Here is a 23142-nt window from a genome sequence, read left to right on the forward strand (position 1 = left end):
AAAAAAAAAGGCCCAGAAGGAAAGAATGGGAAGCACCAGTCTTGACTGGGAGAGGGGAGCAAATGGGGGATTCTAAGTACTAGACAAATATGTGATCATTATGCTTCCATATTTAATAAAACCCTGGTTAGTATCACAGTGTTGCTATATCTGTGTTGAACTACTGTCACAAATAGCTTAAAACTTGCAATAACTCACTTTCCTTGTCCAAAGTTCCTTCAGGGAAAAAAAAAAGTGCTTAAATTATCATTGTTTGTTAACTTTCAATCACACTACTTGTAAGTTATCCAATATAACTATACAAATAGAAGAGAATGAAGTAAGTATCTAGAGATTTGCTGTAGGGATAGTCACTGCTAAAGATTCATTTTGGAATTCAGTTTTTCATTTTTCACTCCTGTGCTGAGATATTTTGAAATAGTTAAATCCCTTAAAATTATTTGTAGTGATTTTATTACCAGTTTTATACGCATGAAAATGAAGCTATGCAAGAAAGACTACAGAGATTTTGTTTTCCCAAATCTCTGTTTTTTTACAAGGTTCTATCCCTCCTTTTTTCTCAGGAAGAAATAAATATTCCAGTATTGGCCTGTTTTAATCCACTAGAATCTCTTAAACATAAAAAAGCAGACAGTTCTTAACCTCTCAAAATCATATTACTGGATTACTTCAGAAACACATTCTTGGGGCTACTGTGCTGGAAGTATAAGCAATTTTAAACACAACATTAACTTACAAGAGATTGTTTTAGTAAGATTCAGAAAAGTTCACAATTTCACATCCAAATAAAATACAAGCTAGTGATAAGAGCTTGGAATAATAAGGTCAATATATATATCACGTCTCCTCTTAGAAGATGGAATCCCTTACCTTTGATTGCTCTGGAAACCCAATCAGAATAACAATAAGGTGGTCTGCAATTTGCGAGCCTGCATCCAGTGGAATAGGCATGCAAGATGATGGAGAATTTGGACAGACAACATTGTGTGTCAAAGACCCCAGGAGTAGCCACGACAGCAAACGAATATGAGAGACACATTCTATGAACTCTTTGGGCCTGTCAAGAAAGAATGTGTTTTACAATGCTGTTAAGCCTTTAGTTTTTCCACAAAACTGAGAATCTCTTTAAACATACTTTGCAGATGCCATCTCAGTGTGCTGGGGGCATGAACAAGTGATACAGCTAGTGGGAAGACTAGAACTACATTTAGAACTACACAGAACTTTGAGGACTTGATGTGCCATTATCAAGTCCAACATAACATATTTAGTGTGGCTAAGAAACAGCCTCTATCCATAGCCAAATCATTAACAGGCTCACAGGTTCCACATCCACTCTTAAAAAAAAGAAAAGAAAAGAAAAAAGAAAAAAAAAAAAAGAAAAACAGAAATCATCAAATAGAAAGGGTTATCCAAGTGGAGCTGCTCCTCACAGGCTTCTCATAGCAGGTAAGGCTTGTCATGAAACTTTCCATTCCACTGTTAGTTCTGAGGCAGACTCCCTGTGTTACTTTGGCTCAGTGTTCCACTTCTCCATAGGTAAAAATGGAGTTAACTTCTCTTTTTCTCAGCCTTTCTTCGGACGTTTGGACTGCATGCTTTTGAGGGCAGAGACTATTCTTTTCTGGGACACTTAAGTATTCATCCATCATCTAGTGCAATGTCTAATTTCAAATCAATTTGCTTATTTAATCTRAAAAGGAATAATACTTCTCTGGTGTAGCCATAGGGAAAAAAAACGATTTCAGATCAAGATATCACTACTGGGGCCAGAAGTCTGGGACAATGTTGGGACAGGAATACAGATCTGTTGAAATAAAACTTCAGTACTCTACACTCAAAATCTCTCTCCATTTGTTAACATTTTAAGAGAAGAGAGAGTATCTTGTCCTTCTGTTTCAATATAAAACTCTTCAGGTTAGGATTTTTCACAGTGAAAAGGGATAAAAGCATGTCTTCACGAGCAGGATTTCTTCTCATCTGACTTTAACCAGGCAAAGTTAGTATTATAATCAACATACACTTAAAAGTTCTTACTTATTTGCAGTTAGCAATTTCATTGGGCATTTCCTATTATACTTTGTATTCCAACTATATTCTTTATAAACCTAGGCCTGACGGAGTACCTGCATTGCTTTCACTGCCTGTATCTACAATAAAGTTCATTTCCATTGTAGATCTACTGATCTACAATCAGTTCTTTTCCAGAGTAATTCAAGTCAGGAGAGTTACCTCCCAAGTCCCCTTAGCCTCCACTTAAATGTGGCACTGATGAACTCCTCAGGAAACTGGGAGCTGCCAACCAGCTGTTTCAATGTCCCACTGCCACCACTCCCAAGYGTAGGTCCTATCTAAGCGATGTGGCAATAAATGCAGAATTCTCTGAAGTGTTCCAGCTCATCTAATATTTCTTTTGGTGGAAACGCATTCTTACCCTTGTTGCATTGCAGAAGGTGGATGGTACAGCCAAGGCAAATATCGGATCACAGCTTTGTTGTCTCTGTGGTTTCCTCGTGTTATTTCCATAGCAGCAATCTGAGATAAACCAACTTTCAGATGCCCACCAAACGTGTCTTCATGCAGTGGCTGAGAACACGTCTTCATGTGACTCTGCAAAGCAAAGATCTGATTCCCTACCCAAAAGACTATGTCATTAGGTCTAATCTCTTGCAAGCATCAGTGTAGTCTATTTTCCTTCAATCTCTTTCTCAGAATCTCTAATTTTGTCTATGAAGCTATGGAATTAAAAAACAGAAATAGATTTTAAATATCTCCAATGCCTATATTAGCAGCAGCATTATGATGCAGCTCTTCTTATGGAGGACCACATTTTCAAGAGCCAACACAAGAGAATTGTGCAAAATGTACATGCACTGTTTGTATCAGCAAACTCAACACCTGCTGAATACAAACTAATGGTTTCACATCGAGACAGTTTAACTGAAGATCATAGAATCTAACCATTTAATAAGGCAGCACTCTTTGTGTAGGAAATGTCTTTCTTGTGCAAGATTTCACTTACATGTACAGAAATAACCTAAATAAGCTATCACCCATTCACCAGAGATAGGACTATTTTGCACTGTTCGCGCCACAAGTGCATTTAAGCCCTGCATATATTTATGGCTGGAAAGATAATTGATTATCCTATTTTGTCAGTTTTAATGACTGTTTTATGGGTGCTTCTTAAGATATTTTTGTATTTGTAATAGAGCTAACTTTGCATTATCCTGTGTTACAGGAACAACAGAACACATGCCGAGTGCATGTGCTTGCTTAAAGGAAAGCCATATGCTTCGCACAAGAAAATCCAGGCCATCAATTATTAAATTATTACAACCTGTCRGAGATCAGTTAACCTATACTATTTTATAGCAGAGAAGTATCTGAGCCCAACAATTTATACTATCAAAATCACCTACTTGAAGTCTCCTTCAAAAGGAAAAAATATACGTATCAGCATGAATGCCACCTAGTCACCTAGCTACAGAGAGAGGGAACAAGGATAGATAGGCAAGCAGATATATTATAAAATTCCAGTGTTTTTGAAGAAGTAAAACTTTGCTGAGCTTTTAGCAATTAAAATGTTATCCTAAAGGAAAACAAAAAAGGATAATAAATCCAACAGAATCAATAAACTAGAAGGTCATTATCTTGAGAACTAACATTTATACCATGTTTATAATGTACAGGTTACTAGTATGCAAGACTGCAAGCAACTAACATCTCTTTCATAGAAACAGGCTGTTCTCAGTCACTCAAGATATTAGAGACAAGTAAACAGTTTTAGCAATTAACTCTATTTCTGTTCACTAAATTTGTAAAGGGGGATTTTTTTTACATATATTATATGAAATCATTTAATAACATTTTTCTAAATTTTTATTCTTTCTTCTATGAACCATCACTCAAAATTTGAAAAGTTTAAAGTTTTGTTGTAGGATTATTACTAGTCATGTAAGTCATATAGTATTCTTCTTGTCAATTTGCCAGTTCAGATACTGTTGATAACACTTGTAGCAAAAAATTATATAACTGGATAATCTTAGGACTCACTTTCTAGGAAAAACTATGTTAATAAAATGTAGATAACAGAACTGATTATATTAAATCAACACAAAAGGAGTATGAATCTAGATGTTGTGAACTGGTTTAAAATTCCAAACATCTGTAAAGTTTTTACTTAGAAATGTTTGCAGTATTTTCCCAACTATATTGGAACCACAGAATTAATTTCTTTTAAGATATCTACTAGAATGCAGACGTAAAAGGGCTAAGATATCTCAAATTGAAACTGTCTTAATGAATATAGTCTGCCTTTTCATTTTGCAAAGACAGCCAAAACTTATTTTTAACAATACATAAAATTATGGTCATTAGGACTATTCTTGTTGCAGACGAGTGAGTAGTAACTCCTCATTCCTACAACCTTTATCTCTTCTTTGTCAGATTCCCGTATTACATATCTACATCACAACAACATAAAATTTGAGACAGTTCAGTTCTGATTCAATTTTAAATACCTTAGTCTAAACATTCAGGGAGCTTGGTGTCTAATTTTGAAATATGAAAGAGAAGAACCAGGTAAAGTTTTAGTTTGTGTCCTAGCTATAGCCATGTGTAAAAATATAATAAATAAAAAGCAAGAGAAACTACCATCTGATTAGACTTAAGCATTGTAACAGCGTTTATAAAAACCAGTTTACAGTTCAGTTCAAGGGAGAGGAGGCATAGATAAAAAATGTGAATTGCAGAGAGCTTTCTACAAAAACATTTTATGCAGGAGAGAGGACACCTGCAAGTATTTACAAATAAATTTCCCTCGTTCCTGGTTTCAGTCAAATTTGTGTTTTTCTATGGAACTGGCAAACCAGATGTATCTCTCATTTATGATTCATGTGCCAAGCTATTTTGAAAACGATTTTGAAGTGAAAAAAAAAATGGGTGGATAACTTTAAAGGATAGAGTGGGAAGGGAATTAAATTCRGCTGAAAATGATTAATTAGTTCATGCTTTGAAGTAAATTTTTACTCCAGCACAAAAGGCTGTTTCTTTTATTGGATTAAAAAAAAAAAAACTCAATGGGATTCAAGACAAATGGCCAACAGGGTGTGAACTACAAAAAGATATTTTTCACAGTGAAACAAGGTTATCTCAGCTTTCAAGAAATGTGATTTTCAGTTTAGAAAGGCGGCTTCCTCCTGCGTGGTAAGCACTACCACTTAGCAGTAAAGTGTCCCCACTGCATGAATAGGGGGTAGGGAAAGGGGGTGAAGCAAGGGGGTGAGTGTGCTAGATAACCAAGTAAAGTAAGAGCTCTAATCTCATTGGTTCACAAATAAACTTTAGTATCCAAATCCACTATGGGTTTTCATTTTCTCTGTCTTGCCCATGACAGAAGGTAAAGAATGAATTTGTGGCATGAAACACTCCAATGCATTGCCAGTAACTTTCAGCAGAGGACTTGTACAATACAAGAGTCATCCTTCTGGGGAAACATTGAGAATATCTCCTTGGGTATATAACAGATGCAGAGTTTCTCCAGAAGAGTGTAATTAGTTATACAGGTAAGGAATGTTATGCTGGGATGGGTTATTTTTAACACGACTGCTTCTCACACAATGATTTTGGTTATGACATTATCTTATCATCAACCTCCACGTCGATAAAAAGCAAGTCTACGTTTTTATTCTGTGCTCCCCATATTCAAATCAGCCTCCATTTCAACATTCTTCAAAAACTATTTTTTTCCTAAAACTAAAAAAAAAAAAAAACAAAAAAATACAAAACAAAAAAAAAAAAAAAAAAAAAAGGTCATCCTCACAAACTTCCAAAGGATTCTTCTAAAGAGGTTAATTACAGAAAATACTATATTGTAACTAGCTTACACACTTCAGATAAATGCATATCCATAACTAACCTTTAATTTGGTTAAAGTATGCATATCTGCAATGAAATCCAGCACTTCCCCAATATATTGCCTCATGCATTCCATTGCTGCTGTTCCACACTACAACACAAAAGAAACATGTTTAATCACCGGATTTTGAATATATTCATGTTTTCATCTTTGTTTCTTGCCTGTCTCCAGTTCTTCACTGTCTACTCTAATTAGGAGTAAGTATTCTTGGATCTTTTTCTTCTCACAGTAATTTGCCTTCTTATCTGATAACAGTATTAAAAAAAAAGTCACACTAGCTGCTTCATGTATTATAGAATGTTCCCCTCTGTTACAATAATAAAAGATTAACTGGTGAAACTTGCAATAATACCCTTAACATGTATCTCCTAAAGTTTACATTAGTCCAGAAACAAAGTTTTTTTTAACATCAATGAGAGTTTACCAGCTCAGTTCTTCAAGCAACTGAGCATTTTCTTGAGTGAAACCAATCAGCTACAATCCTGGTAAACAAAATTAAGTAAAGGGAATAGATGCTCTTATGTTCAGACAAATCATGACAGAATAAAAGTTTAAGCGACTGTCCTCATGTATTTTACTGAACATCGCTGAAATTTTTAAGTGAAACCTTTTCATTTTTAAACTAACACAGCTTCTGAGCAACATCATTCAAAATATATCATCTTAATGGCACTCAAGTTTGTTGCAATTTTCAAAAGGATGGTAAAGGCAGCATTTGAATTATTCTTACTAAAATTATTTCCACTGCACAAATTTTTAAAAGTAACTTTTACTGTACAAGTATTAAAATAATTTATTTTTAGAAATGCTGAAATGAAATAAAACCTTTTATGACCACATAGGTAAATACAAAGATGCGTTTTTTCCTTTAATTATATTTAAATCTGAAAAACTACATCATACAGTTAAAACTTATGGCATCTTACACGTTGATACAAGGGCTACAAGGGATAAATGAAATCCCTATTCATAGGGATTCATAGAACCATAGAATTGGTGAGGTTGGAAGGGACCTCTGGAGATCATCTAGTCCAACCCTCAAACGAGTGGCCCATACAGGGATCGAACATTCTTCCATGAACTGCTCCATTTTGACCACAAAGGTATAAGCATTGAGAAATGATTTGTGCCAGAACAAGAACAACTCCAAGGGGAAAACAAAGGGACTCAGTGTAGTGCATATTGTGTTTCTGCAGTACAAACGTTCATAGTCCATTGCCTAGAGCACAGCAAGAAATGTCAGCCAAGCCTCCAGCTAACAAGGCATGCCTGAGGTTTGCAATCCAGTCAATGGACCAAAACTATCATATTAGACAGAGGCTTCCAACAGAGAAGAAAGTCCTGCAGAAAAGCTTTCAGAAGGTGAGATGTCTGATCGAATAGTTATCATATAACCTTATGTTTCTATGTTAACAATCTGAGGTGAAGATAAATCTAGCTGAATTCAAGGGAAACTGCTCAACATTTCTCACAGATCAAGTCTTTATAAATGCCTCATTTTCTGGAGCCAAGTAAAAACACGATTTAACTTCAGAGATTAAATGATGAAATTATCTACTTACGTATCTTTTTTCTTAAAGTGGTCAAAAACTACTGTACTCAAAATCATAAGTTCATGGCAAAACATCACAGTAAAGTTTATCATGGGAAAATATGTTTCTTTCCCTTCCGTTTAATCACATTACACTTTTGAACCTATTACCTTATCTGAATATACATATGAACAAGATTTGGCTTTGATCACAAAATTTTCAGCTTTTATTGAGTTTTAGTTGCTGAAATTTGAAAATCTATTAGCAGACTAATACAGCAGTCTATATTAAAGCAACAGACCTAGGTGTTTCTCATTTTTCTACATTACTGTAAGTCTACATGTTGTTGAGGTATACCACCTCCCGTTTCTTTTAAAATTCTATGTCTGTCAGTTCCTTTGACAGGATAACAAACAGTAAAATGAGGTCAGTGGCAGCCCTGTCAAAGTATCCTCCATCCAGTTTATGTGAACTAAGGATTCCACACAGGTTCTAAAATGCTGAATGACGGAATTATAAAAGATGTTATGCTCAGGCCTCTGAACAATAATGCTCTATAGCAAAATACGTTCAATCATGTATTCAGTCTTATTCAAGCAACAAGCAACTTCCTTTTCTAAAATTTCTTCTGAAATGGTCCCCTTCCTATTACATCTTGTAACACCAATGTCAGTCTATCTACTTAATCTGAGCATAAATTAAAACATTTTCTTGAGAGATGTCATTGAAGGTTTCAGTTTAAAAAAATCACACATTTCAGAAGATACACAGGAAAAACTCTATTAGATCATCCCTAGAGTCAACAAGGAAAAAGGTTTCCCACAGCTCATGAAGCAGACTTGTGCCAATCCTCATTCATCTGTTCGGGTACTCAGATATGTGTCATGGAACAACTCAGACCCTCCAGCTGTGTTACTTCCATGCACGTTCACCAGCCACATATTCAGTAGCTAAGCATCTACGGATACTCACAGTTTAGCCATATGCATCAGCAGGATATATATGAATGCCTGATATATCACCAGACAAATGCCTTGAATCCCTACTTTAACCAGATAGATAGCATTTTGTCAGAATGGAGGCAATGGCTGGTACTTTCCACCCCATTTTTTRAGGCATTCAGCTGGTTTCTTCCCCCCATCTGGTCTTCCTGAGGTCTCTAGCAGAGGTTTTCGCTAAAGTTAGTGATATTAGCCACATGACTGATCATCAGTGAGAGTAAGGGCAGCAAGATCAAGTTAAGAACTTTCCCAACAAGTATAAAAAGGAAGAAAAACTTCAGCTTCTGCTTGCAATACACCTTGCAAACCAAAGCAGAAATGAAAAGGAATGAATGTTCAATYGAAGCAAAATAAGCTTAATGTGACATATTTTTAAAAATTAAAACCTACAAGATGGAGTTTGATTCAGTACTTACTCCAGGCATAGAGGCAATCATCTGTTTATGCAAGATTGTTGATTCAGCCAATTTTGTTCCAGCATCTGCACAAACAAACTAAGAAATTAAAGATGAATTATTTTTGGAGGAACCTTAAGACACTACTAAGTTATTTATGACTTTATCAAGATCAGTTGAGATCTTTTCTTGCTTATATTTGTGGTAATTTGCCTTTACAGCTCTCTTACTTTATAAACAGCCTAGTCTGTTCACCATTATATATGAGTTAATTTTAATGAAAAAAATGACTTTAGTGTTCCTGATTAACATACGTATACTGTGTGGGAGCAGTTTGAAGAATGTTATATAATATAATAGATTTTCTCTGTGAGTACAAATGCATATCTTTGCAATTTGTTGGATACATCAAGTGTTCCTCTTTCATTATAGCGTAAATCAAGATAGAGGAGAACAAACAACGCAACATACAATGTTCTCCACTGTGGTACTACAATGCCTTCACTTAAGTACTACAAGAATGAATTATATGAACAATTTTCAAAATCAGAGCAGACTGTTACAGTGTAGGATAACATAGGCCACAAAACTTTACTTGACTTTTTCAGAGAAAAGCTCAGAAAAATTGTGTTATGCTAGAGTATCTCTAACTGATTTTCTTAYGCTTCTATTTTCCTTGCTTTCTTTTATATCTTTTTTTCATTTCTTATTTCTGAATGCCTTTCCCCAAAAGCTCTAACGACCATATCATTCATACTTAATATTAACAGATCCGTAACAATATTAACAAATACAGTATTAACAATATTAACAAATAACAATATTAAAGATCTAGTTATTTAATCATTAGAACCTTCAATAATGCGTTTGAGACCTTGCAGATACGATAGTCTCCCTATTCTTAAAACATTGGTGTTTTAACGCTGTATTTGCACTTGAGCAATTTCTGTCTAGAATGTAGGGTAACTTTCTAACAAAGAGCAGACAGAAAAGCAGAACTGACAAGCAGAGGTATAACGCTTAATTTTCTTTCTTGACAACAAATACTGTAGTATCTTCACAAACTGAGGCAGATATTGACTGCACAATATACTTAACAATTTACTGATGCATTTTTGTTATCAGTGCGCTCAATGACTGACTGTATTCTTAAAAAATATTCCCGAACAACCTTTACAGTGCTAGAATTTACTTTTACATTTCCATGATCTTTACCTTTCAACAACAGATTTAATCTGAACTCTCAGACTGCCAACCAGAACTTGGAAACAACACATGCATCAGACCTATGTCTTGCCCAAAGGTCTGTTCTTTGGAAAGAATACCAGTAAGAATAATCTAACTCGGCATCCTCAGAAATAGAGCTGGCTCCAGCTGACTCTGCTCATGCTTCTAAATTATTTCACACCAGAATAAGCCAAAAAGGAATAAAAAAGAATCTGACTCATTTCACTTGAGAGATGATCTTACGCTCATCCGTACCAAATCTCTAATCATTACAGGGAATGAAAGGAGAGCCTCAGGGACTGAGTTATGGGCTGTGTTAATCCAGACTTAATCTTAGTTCATGCAGTGACTGTGACTCTCCACTTCTAAGAGAAGGCCCATATATGGACTTATGCAAACAGATGACAAATTTTCTCCTGAAACCAGAAGCTGCCTGTTCTAGACTGCAGGAGATACGAATCATTTCATCAGCCTCTGAAAAAGAGATATTGAACAAGACACATCCACATTGGGTGCTGTTGTGGGAGCGAATACAGTGTATGGGAACAGTGCTAGAAGGAAAGGCCAACCAACCATCATTTTATCTTTACTTTCATTCAGTATGTAAGAGAGAGTAAAACCAGTAAAACTGAAGTGGTCTTAAGCAGCGTGTTTTTCACATTCTCAGTGAAGAACTTTGGATTGATAGACTGTAGAGACTAAACTGCCTTGTAACCCTTTGGAGCGGCCTTGGACTGAGGTATTGAATAGAGTAATGCAGAAAAGTTGTTTTATTCTGTAATTCAGGAAAAGTCAGTTGACATTAACAAGTACTGAAGAATCCAGTATCAGGCTACATCACTGCATCCATCAGATAGGAAGAGGTGGGTGGTTGCTAACTTATTTAGTGTCATGCCTGGATTGAAAATAGAAGCTTATGCTAAAAAGAAAAAAAGAAGAAAAAAAAACCAACAAAAAAACCAACAAAAAATAACTAATTTTTAATTAAAATGGATAAATTAAAAAAAAATCATCCTTTACTCTCAAAACAAAGTTATTTTTCCCCCTCGCTCCATTTCTTCCCCAAATATTGATGGTATAATAATTATTTTCAGAATTATCCTAACTAGTATGTAATCTAACTTGTCAGTGTTATTTCTCTTTCAGTTGGCAACCACTTCTTTTCTATGAGTAATGTACCAGTACTCAAAAGCAAACCAGCCTACAGTAAGCTCTGTAAAGCCCTGACCACTTAACAGGAGTGAAGAGGCAGTGAATGAAGCTGTCATGCTGGGARTATTGTGAATGATCTACACTTTTGTTCGAACTATTTGGACTGCTGTTATACTGGTCCTCTATCATTTAAAGTTACGAAACATATATAATGGTGAGCTCATTGGAAACAATGACAGTCCACCAGGTGTGATTAAATTGTTTTGACAAGACAGGCTGCGTCTTTCCTGTTTAGTACCAAAACTGTGCCACAGCTGGCATTTTGGAACCAGACAGATTTTTCAAGAGTTTGAATCTTACTTTCTCAGATTTTCCTCTAAAAAGTTATCTTAACTCCTACCTCAGCAAGCTGCAGAATGAAAGAAACAGAAATATTGCCTGTGTGTTCTTTCCTAGAAAAAAAATCCACATTAAGAGAGAGAACTTCAGGGACTGAAGACAACTCACTGTGTGCCTTCCTAGTTATGGGCTCTAGCCACAGAATCACAGAAGGGTTGAGGCTGGAAGAGACCTCTGGAGATCATCTAGTCCAACCCCCCTTGTTCAAGCAGAGTCACCTAGAGTACATTTCCAAGGATTGTGCCCAGACAGCTTTTGAGTATTTCCAAGGAAGGAGATTCCACAACCTCTCTGGGTAACCTGTTCCAGCACCCAGTCACCCTCACAGTAAAGAAATTTTTCTTCATGTTCAGATGGAAGTTCTTGTGTTTCAGTTTGTGCTCATTGCCTTTCATTCTATTGCTGGCCAGCATTGAAAAGAGTTTGGCTCCATCCTCCCTACACCTTCCCTTCAGATACTTATATGCATTTAAAAGATCCCTCTCAGTCTTCTCTTTCTCCAGGCTGAACAGTTCCAGCTCTCTCAGCCTTTCCTCGTATAAGAGATGCTCCAGTGCCTTAATCATTTTAGCAGCCCTCCACTGGACCCACTCCAGTAGCTCCATGATGAGTTAGCACTCCTTTCTACACAAAAACTATTTATTGTTTCCGGGAGACAAGGCTGTGGCTGGGACAGCTGTGTCTTCAGAATGCGCTCTGCAGCCCAATACATTAGCAACTGTGCTTGGGTCCTCATCATCCTCGGAAATGAGGGTTCCTTATTTAGCTGCTTAAATTTTATCATGACAGTACAATACATGCACTTATGTTCACAAGTGTAACTTCTGGTTTCTGATTCAGAAACATTCTTGTTTCACTTGTCACCTCTAGTACTTTTTGGAACCATGATGGTCTTGAAATTTTTTTGTTTCGTTTTTTGTTGAATTTGGGCTGAGAGAGGATGAGTATGAAAGTAACATGATGTAGATCTGTACCTGCACCAACAGCAGTAGATTCATGTCTGGTAAGGGTGACTTTAACTTGAGTGCCTGTAGTAACTCCAAGATGACACTGCGAGTCAGGTAGAATTTATCTCTTTCCTACAACAGAAAAATATGGAATTAAAAATRCCCTGAAATTCACCGACATCCACTAGTAAACCATAAGATATATTTTATCTAAATTTGAGAACAAAATGTCATAGAAGTGCACTTTTTGCTCCTGTTTTACAAAAGAGACAGACCTGGTTCATCATTTATTTATGTAATTCTACAGACTTGATCAAGTGGACAGCAGTGAGAATATAGCTGTGGATCTTCCTTTCACTCTGCATTAGGCACTACTATAAATTTTTTTTTTATATATATTTCACATGTGAAATATGCATAGGTTTTATYAGATATTTACAGAGCCCTGCATACAGAGTAATTCTCCTTGTATAGTTCCATATAAAGGAAAAGGGGGAAAAAAGTAGGTTTCATACAGGAGAAAATCAGCAATAGTATTTAGCATAATTATCTTATTAAACCTGGCAGAAAAGCCCCATGTTTTATAATACTTTTTCTGTTTTGTCCCCCTTAAAATGAGAGTGCCTCCCTCACAGCAGCTTAGACATAGATTTTCATTCATTAGACTAGCAATATTTTTTCCCTTACACAGTAAAAAMCCTCTCCAATACAGTTGCTGCAACAAAAAACATTTTAAAACATATAAGGGAAGATAAGGTAATAGAGATAAGAACAAAAAGGCCAGTAACACAGCGTTGTAGAGATGAAACAACATGGAGGTGCAAGAGATAAGATGAGCCTGTTATCCATCTTACTTTGACATTCTCTGACTTTGGGAGATAAGTACATGGAAYAAATCTGTAACCTGCTACTGAGCAGAGCAACTCAGGAATTTCTGATCAGCAGTTAGACTTACTCTGAGCTCCCTTTCAACTGACCATCAGAGATGAAAAAATGTTGTCCAGTAAAGGGGCACATACAAAGTGTGTCTAAGATTTAAAGCTTACAGTCTTCCACCTTGCAAGCCTCATGCACTTGCCTAATTGCTCGCTTACATTAAATGTGTATAAATGTTCACTCAGTCAGGGCCTCAGTTCCTCTGTGATATCTGTAAAATAGGATAATAATGTTTGCCTCTTCCTCAAAGAGGTCCTGTGAGATTTAATTGTTTAGGGTCGGTTTGAAGCCCATCTTCTGGGGTTGCACACACAGTAAGCACAACTAAAAGAGAAGGACTTGGAGGAGATGAACAGCTGGAAGGAAGAGCTTTGGTTACAGCAGCCCAAGAAGCCGGTCACAGGTCTTCCTCTTCAGAAAACCAATGTCAACACATTGTATCTGGGTAGCACACAGCCAAACAAAACTCAGAGAGCAGTGAGTGCTTCCAACAGCACCCACAAACATTTTAATGAAAACAGATTTTAAATATCAGCCCTTGATTTGGGAGAAAGCACCAAAATGACAGAATTGTACGCTTTTCATGGGCAGTATGATACTAGCTTGTGAAGCAAAAGGTCTGAGTTTAAGCTCCTGTTTTGTCTGATTTAAAGCAGAAATTTGATTCCAACCACTTGGAGTGCACAGTCTGATAACACGTTTAGCTGATAGAGTGGGTCCCACACTACAGTGGTGCTTGTTCAGTACACTGAGACAGTCTAGGCAACTAAACTCAGAAAGCTAACACTCAAAACAACCAAACAAAAATGACTATTGCTTTATGCAATTAACAAATATTGGATCAGTCCAGCTGTATTATGAATGAGTACATGTCTTGAAGTACTCAAAGTTCTGTGTCTCATATAACATAATGCCCAGGAGAGGTCAGACCAAGAGATGTACTCAGTAACTTCTCTCCAACAAGGCCAGAAGCAGATGCCTAGGGAAGAACAAAATCGGGGCAGGCATGTATAATTCCCAGTAGTACTCTCACAGTCACMAACTACGGTCAAGGAACTCAAGGTACTTTTGAGCTCAGTATGGTTTCAATGTATTTCCTAATTCTCAGTAGATTTCCCATCCATRTATGTATCCACATCAATTTTCAGCACAGTACTTGGCAAGAAGGCACAAATAGGCCCTGTTTCTTGCTAGAAAGCATACTCCTCAGCAATAGCCTGAGGAGTTCCCACTGCTATGTGCCTTCACAATCCTTAGGCCCATCCATAATGCAATGCCATATTCAGAGAGTTGATCCCCCAAAACACTGGTTATGATTTCCTATCAGTAACCTGATAGAGTAGGCTGCACATGCTGCAAAAGGAGAAGGCTAAAACTCTTGCTGGAAGCATTCCACTACTTTACAGACTAACAGCTATACTGTACAGAACCTAACTGGGCCGTAATAAATTGCTTTGTCTGGGAGAGAAACACAGGCTCCATGAGTCCCAAGTTTCACTGGTTCTAAGGATGATACAACAAAATGCTACCCCTTTTCTCCAAAGATTACCCTTATCTCACACTCCAAATTCTTTTTCTTTTTTTCTTTTTTTTTTTTTTTTTTTTTAATATATCATGTGTAGCACCCAGGGAGATGAAGCAAAATCAGGGTAAATATTTTAAGACATCAGACCTCTTGCTTCCTGAACTGTAATCAGGAGTGTTGACACTGAGGTCAGTGGCCCAGAGTCACCTTCCTACCAAAGTCGTCTTCTTATCGAGGTCTCCTTATTCCTATCATTCTGCTGATGCTTGTTTATACATAATTTAAGAAATTTATATTTTGCCAGAAAAATGTAAAGGGGGTATTAGTTACATGAGAATAAAGCCCAGAGGAGTCACAGATGTCAGTCTGGTCCTGAAGAATCAAGAACGCAATCCATTTAATCTCTGTTCAGCCAAAATAACCAACCCTCTCAGATGTCTGTACATCCCTATACCCCTGTCTTATGACCTTCAAACTGACTTGCCAGAGGTATATGCACAGAATGTGAAATTACAGAAATTTGTTTGCAACAGGGTCCCAAAGGTCCTAACTTAGTATAAGAATAGAAAATTTGGTTCTTTAATAGAGAAGTATGCTACCCTCCAAATAAGCCAGGACAAACAGGGACAACAATCTCTGTTGCTACTACAGTAATTGCAACTACTAAGGATAGGCTGCTTCAGTTTTCTCAGAAAACTTTAATAGCAAAATTGTATCATTTCCAATTCAGTGGCACACAGCATTTACTTAACAAGGGCCAACAGAATGTTCGTAAAAGGTTAAGTTCAGGTTCAAGCTTCAGCAGCTGTAAGAGATAAGAAAGCTAAGAAGTATCCATTTAAGACTTTAAGAGACTGAGAGGAAAATTGAAGATACAAAGATTACAATCCACAGAAGCGATACTACTCTCAACTGAGAGATCCAATGGCAATGAAAAAATCAAATTGTTGGCCTGGAACAGAAACTCAGATAACAAAATACCAGATTGATGTGACTCTTCAGTCTCAAAGACAAGAGAAACTGAGATAATCCTGCCACAGACTATTAGGGAAATGCTTGAGATTAAAAWAAATAAATAAATAAATAAAAATAAAAAAAAAACTCTTTGGAAAAGACAAATAAAAGCTGACTCCATAGCATTCCTGAAAGTTGTGCCACTACATTTCGTTCAAGCATGCACATTAAAAGACGCAAAACAATTAAATTTGAATAGTTTCAACGTTCACAAATTACATTCCTTCTGGAATTCACTTCCAGATGATAACTTCTATTACAAACAGCACTCCATTTGGCTACAGTTACTTCAACTGCAGAAAAACCTGGATATCACAACTGGTCCATTTTTCTCAAGGCTGTCATTAGTTTGGTATTTCTAACTCAAATCCATGGTAAGCTTTCAGCAGTAACAAAGATAATGTAGTGTGGAGTTCCACTGTATTAAGCACTTGTTGGATATAAATTGCAGGAGAACATTAACTAATGATCCCATTTCCGGGTCACCAGGTTGCATTAAACTAAATCAAGAAACAGTTTTTACCAAGTGGTATAATCCAAGCTGCCTTTATGCAATTAAGTAGTCAATGGAACATTGAACCAGGAAGTATGCAAGAAAAACATGTTTTTAATATATGTTTTTAATAAAAATGTTCCTGAAATAATTGAAACTGCAGAGTGAAAGGATTCCTGTATTTTGCAATTTGCTTTAGTGAGCACATACGAAATAGTTTCATCAGATCACAGACACAAAAGGTATGCCTGCTTCAGTTTTAAATGGGCTTATTTGTTTCAATGAAAAATCCTCATATACTTTTTTCCCAATGCACTTTAAGTTAACATTTTTGTAACTGCTTTGACAAAAGCTTTATGTATAGATCTGTCTCAAATTACTTCCAATAGCTGGACCATCTCTTCTGTATTCAGGGTTTTTTTCTTTATAAACACTTATCTTTCAAAGGAGACAAGAAAAGGTGAGATTTCCTTGGTGCCATTAAACATGCTGATTGTTTCTATTTAATGTTCCAAATCATTACATCTGATAAAAGTTTTATTTTCTTGTAATGCAGCTTTAATGTGAGATTGTCATTGTTTTTATCATTCCTTTTTCACTGTCTCTCCATTCTAAATCTTAAAAAGACTGAAACGATGCATGTTCCAGTTGTACAAAATCAAACTAGAAAATCATGTAGCTACAAGGAAAGAATGTTTTCTGACAATTAATCATTGTTGTGACTAAAGTATCTAGGATGGAATATTATACACATAAAGGCTGAGTTACATCTTTGTCCAGTGTCTTAACAACCTACATAATGGAGCATATAGGGCCCTAACAAAAGGTTTGATTGTTTGCTGTGAATTTTTTGTTGTTCATCCTCTCACCAATAGCTACAAAAGCATACTTGAATAATAACTGATTGTTGCTTTTAATTGCCGTGTAGGTTTTAGCCATGCATAGAGTGACCTACCTAATACAGAACAAAACAGAAACTAAGTTGGGAAGCCTTTAAATTGGAGTCTTCTACTCTAATCATCAATCTGCTGCCTCCCTCAGACGTGTGCTTTCAAGAGGCACCCCTAGGAATATTTTTGTTAAACTACATTAAAACTGCAGAGATATCTGAAACTTGACACTGATTTCACCTTCAGTTACAGTTGAGGGAAGAAATATTTTTTCTGTCATTCTGTTGTCTCTAATGAAAGGTACAATCTCATTGTTACCTTAGTGAAGGCTCGGTAGCACAAACCACACAGTTCTACCAGGTAGGCCAGAGTAAAGATAGCATTTTGAATTACAAAGCTTAGTAATTTTGAAAATGGCTCCAGAAGACTCTGCAATGAGATGATTTAGGGAAATCAATAACTGATTGCTCAGCAAAACAATAGGCATTCCTATTCTCTGAAATGCCTGAGTGCAACAGCAAAGCTATTTTCCCATGATTTATACTGTTTCAGTCAAATAACTGTTCTAGCTCTTGTACTCATGCTTATAATACAAATTAGAAGCAAAATATCAGCAAATAGTTTCATCTTTGATACAGTGTTTATGAGATATCAGAGAATCTTCAGTGTTTACGTGGGAAAATTACGCACTGACATTAATGGAATTGTACTAGTGAGAGGACTGCAGAATCAGATTCATAGGATGTTGATTATTATAGGCTTTTTTGAAAGAGAGTATCAAATCTTTAATAAGATATATACTCATATCCACACAGAATGTAATCCCACTCACATTTTACTGTAACCTAGATTCCAAAGCTCTTATCATTCACCACAGGGTATTGGACTGCACAATTTTATGCTTAGAAATAATACTTCCATAGCTAGGGGCTAAGAACACATTTGTAGAATAGCACTAGCTGGCTAAATCTGAGGCAACAGAGTTGTGTCTTCCTTGGAACTTACCCTGGTGGCACTAGTGGTTGGTATCTTCAACAAGCAAATCATGATTCTTAAACTAGAATCTAAAGAACACTGTGAACATATTTGAAGGCAGGAAAAAAAAGAGTTAGTACATTTTTGTGCACATCTCTTGCTTTTAGTGGTGACAATTATTCATAAGCTAAAGTCTGAAAAATGATCCTTAATGACTGATCTTTATTTACTTTTCTTGAACTTCTTGTTCCTGAAGACACAGTCATATTCCCCTCATCAGTAATACAAAACAGTATGGGTCTTGGCATGAGTGCTGGTTTACGAGTTAACTTTACCCTTATATGACAGAAATCTCCTAGAAGTACACCCCACTGTAATAAAATGGCTCATTAAAATATAATGTATTTGTACATACGTGTATCTATATAAGTGGGTGCACACATACACAAACACATGTATATGTCTTGGGCTATGACATTTTGACATTTTACCCAACCCAAGGTAAGGCTGCAATCCAGACCCTCTGACAGCAGAATGTGCCCTGGCAAGAGTCGCTCCAGAGACCATTCTAAAGATGCTCCTTATAGCATAATGGATTTTTCAAGTGAGATATTAAAAGCTTTGTGCTCCAATCCCTTCTCTGTGTAAATCATATAGCTTGCAGAAGAGAACAGGACTTTGAAAAGTCTGTCCACTGTCTTGCCTTATCCCTACTGCAAAAACCTAAACCCAYGCAAGTCATTCATGACCCTGAAGGAAGGAACAGGAGAGGTAAAATCCCCCTCTGCTTAGTTCAGGAGCAAGCAATTGCTCTAATTGTATCATTAATGACATCTCTCATAATAAAAGGGAAATCATAGTAAATACTCTATCTGAAAGTTCCATAAATGGCAGATATGTAATTGAAACCATTATGATCCAATTCACTGATTTCATTTTTACTTTAAATTATTGAAGATTCAACAAATTCAGGGTAGTTGGTAACCAAAGGATATGGGTTATTCTATGTTTGGCTTAGTTAAGTCAGTGCCTCAATTAACCAGCACTTAAAGATCTGACTACTGTTTAATAGACTGTTTCAAATATTCTTAAATGATTCATTTGGTTTGCTGGTGACACTCAATTTAAAACGAAGTTACAAATCACATAAAACTAGATTTTGGATCCCTCAGCTCACACTGAGCAACAATGCTTTGCATAGAATAAATTATTATTGGGCTCATGTATGCTGTGGAAATGGGAAGTTAGAATAAGGACATCAGAATCCAGTGTTTACTGGAAAGACTCAGAAAATGTTTTACTGTTTACTGAAAAGAGATACGGAAATGTTTGTTCCAGGAGATAAAACCTCTCTACATGTTCTCTGAGCAATCAGAACTCAGAGCCCAAAGCTTCTGGATTCAGTTTCTACAACTATATTCTGATTACAGCCAGAACTATAACCGGGTCAGCCAAACAGCCTAGGTTAAATTCCCATTAATTTGAGTAGTCCTCTCTGCCCATTTGTCTATTGTGTACTTTCAGCAAACTAATGTTCTTCCTGCAAGTTTTATTTTGCTTTAACAGTTGAAACAAAATGGATGTTTATTGTCAAAGTGAAGATTCTCTCAAATGCAGTGTTATAACCTGATAAAGGCAGGGCACGGAAAGGATAGAAGTAAAAAACCAAAAGGAGGGGAAAAGTTCTCTCTGGTCAGAGTTGCTATCGTTACCTGCGAAACATATTTTTAAAAGAATAGATGAGACATATGGTAAATCTGATCCTCTGGGAACATCAGTTGAATCACTATAAAATGTTCACAGAAACCTGCACTCTGTCTCTGATTTCCTATCTGCAGCTTTCACACTGCCTGTGCATGCCCTGATCAATGCCAGCACTATTCCCACCTCCAGTGTTTTGGTCATCCTAAACAAATTACCTTTACAAACACAAAATAAACTGCATTCCACATGTCATACCTTAAGTGGCAAAACACAAGGGAGTTTGGTAAGGAAGGTCTGAAACTGATTACTAATCGTGGTCCAGAGGTTGCTAGGTGAATCCATTGGCAAGGCTTCCATAAAGGTTGCAATGTTTTCCAAGCACCGTAGCATTGCACCCCCTGCTGGTAAGTTCTTTTTGTTATTTAAACCCTGAGAAAGAAGATGGTAAGTATAGACAAATGCAAACATGTAGACATAGCTACCTAAACAATATTCGAAAATGCTGAGGTTAATTAGCTCAGACCAAATACTGCTTACTTCTTCTAAACCACTAATGCCAAAACGTTGTGCAGGGAATTAGAACTACACATGTGACTGTTAAGTCTAGTTCAATTCCTACAGCATTGACTGAAAGATCTCCACATCAAAAGCTTAAGATGCTAACCTTTGAGCTAAAATGTTATAAGCAGGGTCCTAACTCATGTCCTAGTTAGACTGGCATGGGAGCGAAAATAAAGCAGGACTTACAAAACAGTCACCAGTGGATTTTCTGTATTTTTCCTCGGCCAGTTTTAAGCAAGATGCATTCACTATTGCTCTGTAGATAATGCGTGCTGTTTTGGCTTGTATACTAGGGATAGGCCTGGAAAGACATAGTCAGTTCTGAAGCGCTGTCAAAATCCTTGTTTGTATGAAACAAACTCTACATTCTTGGAAGAATAGATATATGCAGGTGATTAGTACTAATGGAAGGATAAAGGTTACAGTAGAAACAAACCAAGTGCACGGAAGGCATCCAGGAAAGGCAGATGCTAGGCCTTTGGACTGCTTGGAGAAACCAGACATAATGGAGACAGGGAACTGAGAGGCATGAGCAGAAATACTTCTGAAAGACATGAAGAGTGCTGGGGAAAAAGCTGGCCTATACTACCAATGTGAAGAAGTGCCACAGGGCTGGTTTGAGAACAAAAGCTGTCAGTAAGAGCAAAATGCAGAAGGAAAATGGTGAGGACACAATAACCTGGTCCTAATTCTAGAGGCAACATGCCAAAAATTCACATTGCTTTTGGTGGTGAAAGTTGGAGCTCTTACCGCATGAGGAGAGCTGAACTGATACACCTGGTAGTGCTAATAAAACTAACAACATTAATGGAGCTGATTGCCAACATACCTCTAGTAGCTGGCTCAAAGCAGCAACAGAACTCAGCTCACTGAAGTCCATGAGAGATGTGGCCAAGGTCCGTAAAAAACTTCCATCTGAAATCAGAATAACATCTTTGTACTGGGTTTCCATATAAAGATGACTGAAGGGGTCAGAAAGGCACTCAGATACTGCATCTTACCTTTAATATTGCTCTGGAAGAGTTGGGGGAAGATGCCATTGGGGGCCAACTGATGGAACACACAGCGGAGGAACTGCTTGGCCACACCTGCAGCATTTCCAGGAATCATCATGCTGAAAGAAAGGGAATGAAAAGGAAGAAGAAAGAAATTGTCTTGCATATCAAACACATTTCTCAAAACTGAATATAAGGAGAAAATAAAGAATTATTTTTGATTCTTTTATTCATTCTTTTTAATTATAAAAATGCTCAGCTTTGACTATGACACAGTCATAAAATCAGCATGCTTAAGTGTTGGTTTGGTGGGGTTTTTGCAGGGGAAGGGATCAGGACAGTTCTGTTTCTGACTTTTATTCATAGCTGAAAATGTTAAATACATATACCTGAAGTGCTTAAATGTAAATAAATAATTGCATTTTCCCTGATTCTCCACATGTTTTTACCTGTGAGTTGTCAGGGTTTGAACTCTAATCCCCACTCTCACCCTGTTGGCTGCAGTGATACCAAAAGAGGTTCTTGGCTTTATGGTAAAACATACAAATAACAGAAAAACGTGTATACTACAATATTCATTTGTCTCTCATACGTGCCTTCAAGAGATGAAGTGCTTCTTAATCATTCATAAATGAAATGTTTAATTTAAAAAGCTGAAGTATTATCGGTTTACTCAAATTACACTTTTTTTTTTTTTTTTTTTTACAACCTCTCACAGTGAAATGATCCTGTTCTGTGCCTGATTTACATGAGATATCATCAGTGTGGATCTCCCATGTCCAAGGATGATTCACTTCATAAAATGTATGGAGGTGGTGAATCAAGACAACTACTGAACACTGAACAAGGTAGAAAGACCTACACTGAAACTGCGGAAGCCAGAGGCATCCTTGAACCAATCTCAGTTTTTCCAAGTTCAGTCTATAAGGATTTGAGTTCCTACTTATCTTCAGGATACAAGAGACTTCTGAACCCGTGAAAAAGGATTGGGCTTTCTCTGATTTACAGATCTAAAAGAAAACTTCGCTAGGGTTCTATTTGCTTGATTTCGGAGGCAGGAGGATGACATTTTAAATCAATTGCTCGATATCAGCCGAGGTATCCTTTGTTACCCTACCTTTCTGCTTGATTAGAAAAACTGGTACTTGATGCCAACCTGTAATAAGAAAAATAGCAAGTGAGGTTTACATGCTTTTTTATTTAATTTCATTTTAAAGTATGTCAATAAAATTACCAATATATTTTATAATAAATAGAAGTTTTAAATAACATTTTAAATGTCCCCAGAAAAATCTTTTGAAGGGCTCTTAATTTAAGTYAAATCATGTTTGTATAGTGTATAAACTTTATTACTTTCAACATCACAAACATTTGCCAGCTTTAAAGACAATTCTGCTTGCCTTCCTATACCACCATGATAATAACAAAGTAAAGCTATTGTCTCACATGCATACCAAGGATAATTATTAACTTTCA

General features: G+C 36.5%; 1 protein-coding gene across 10 annotated transcripts in view; it reads right to left on the reverse strand.

Annotated features, from left to right (window-relative positions):
• Positions 1 to 23142, reverse strand: part of UNC79 (unc-79 subunit of NALCN channel complex) — a 108304-nt gene that overhangs the window by 10754 nt on the left and 74408 nt on the right. For 9 of the 10 annotated variants that reach the window (XM_085317515.1, XM_085317514.1, XM_085317513.1 and 6 more), the window contains 11 exons: positions 22784 to 22822; positions 21673 to 21785; positions 21501 to 21586; positions 20366 to 20539; positions 18437 to 18505; positions 17750 to 17860; positions 12601 to 12705; positions 8870 to 8947; positions 5921 to 6010; positions 2435 to 2610; positions 871 to 1057 (listed from right to left, as the gene is read on the reverse strand). In XM_085317515.1, coding sequence (XP_085173641.1) covers positions 871 to 1057; positions 2435 to 2610; positions 5921 to 6010; positions 8870 to 8947; positions 12601 to 12705; positions 17750 to 17860; positions 18437 to 18505; positions 20366 to 20539; positions 21501 to 21586; positions 21673 to 21785; positions 22784 to 22822 — 1228 coding nt within the window. The remainder of the gene's footprint in view (positions 1 to 870; positions 1058 to 2434; positions 2611 to 5920; positions 6011 to 8869; positions 8948 to 12600; positions 12706 to 17749; positions 17861 to 18436; positions 18506 to 20365; positions 20540 to 21500; positions 21587 to 21672; positions 21786 to 22783; positions 22823 to 23142) is intronic. The other variant, XM_085317519.1, reaches the window with a different exon arrangement.

This window comes from Rhea americana, unplaced genomic scaffold (assembly GCF_003343005.1).
Source record: "Rhea americana isolate MKP2758 unplaced genomic scaffold, rheAme1 scaffold_5, whole genome shotgun sequence".
Classification (NCBI taxonomy): Eukaryota; Metazoa; Chordata; class Aves; order Rheiformes; family Rheidae; genus Rhea; species Rhea americana.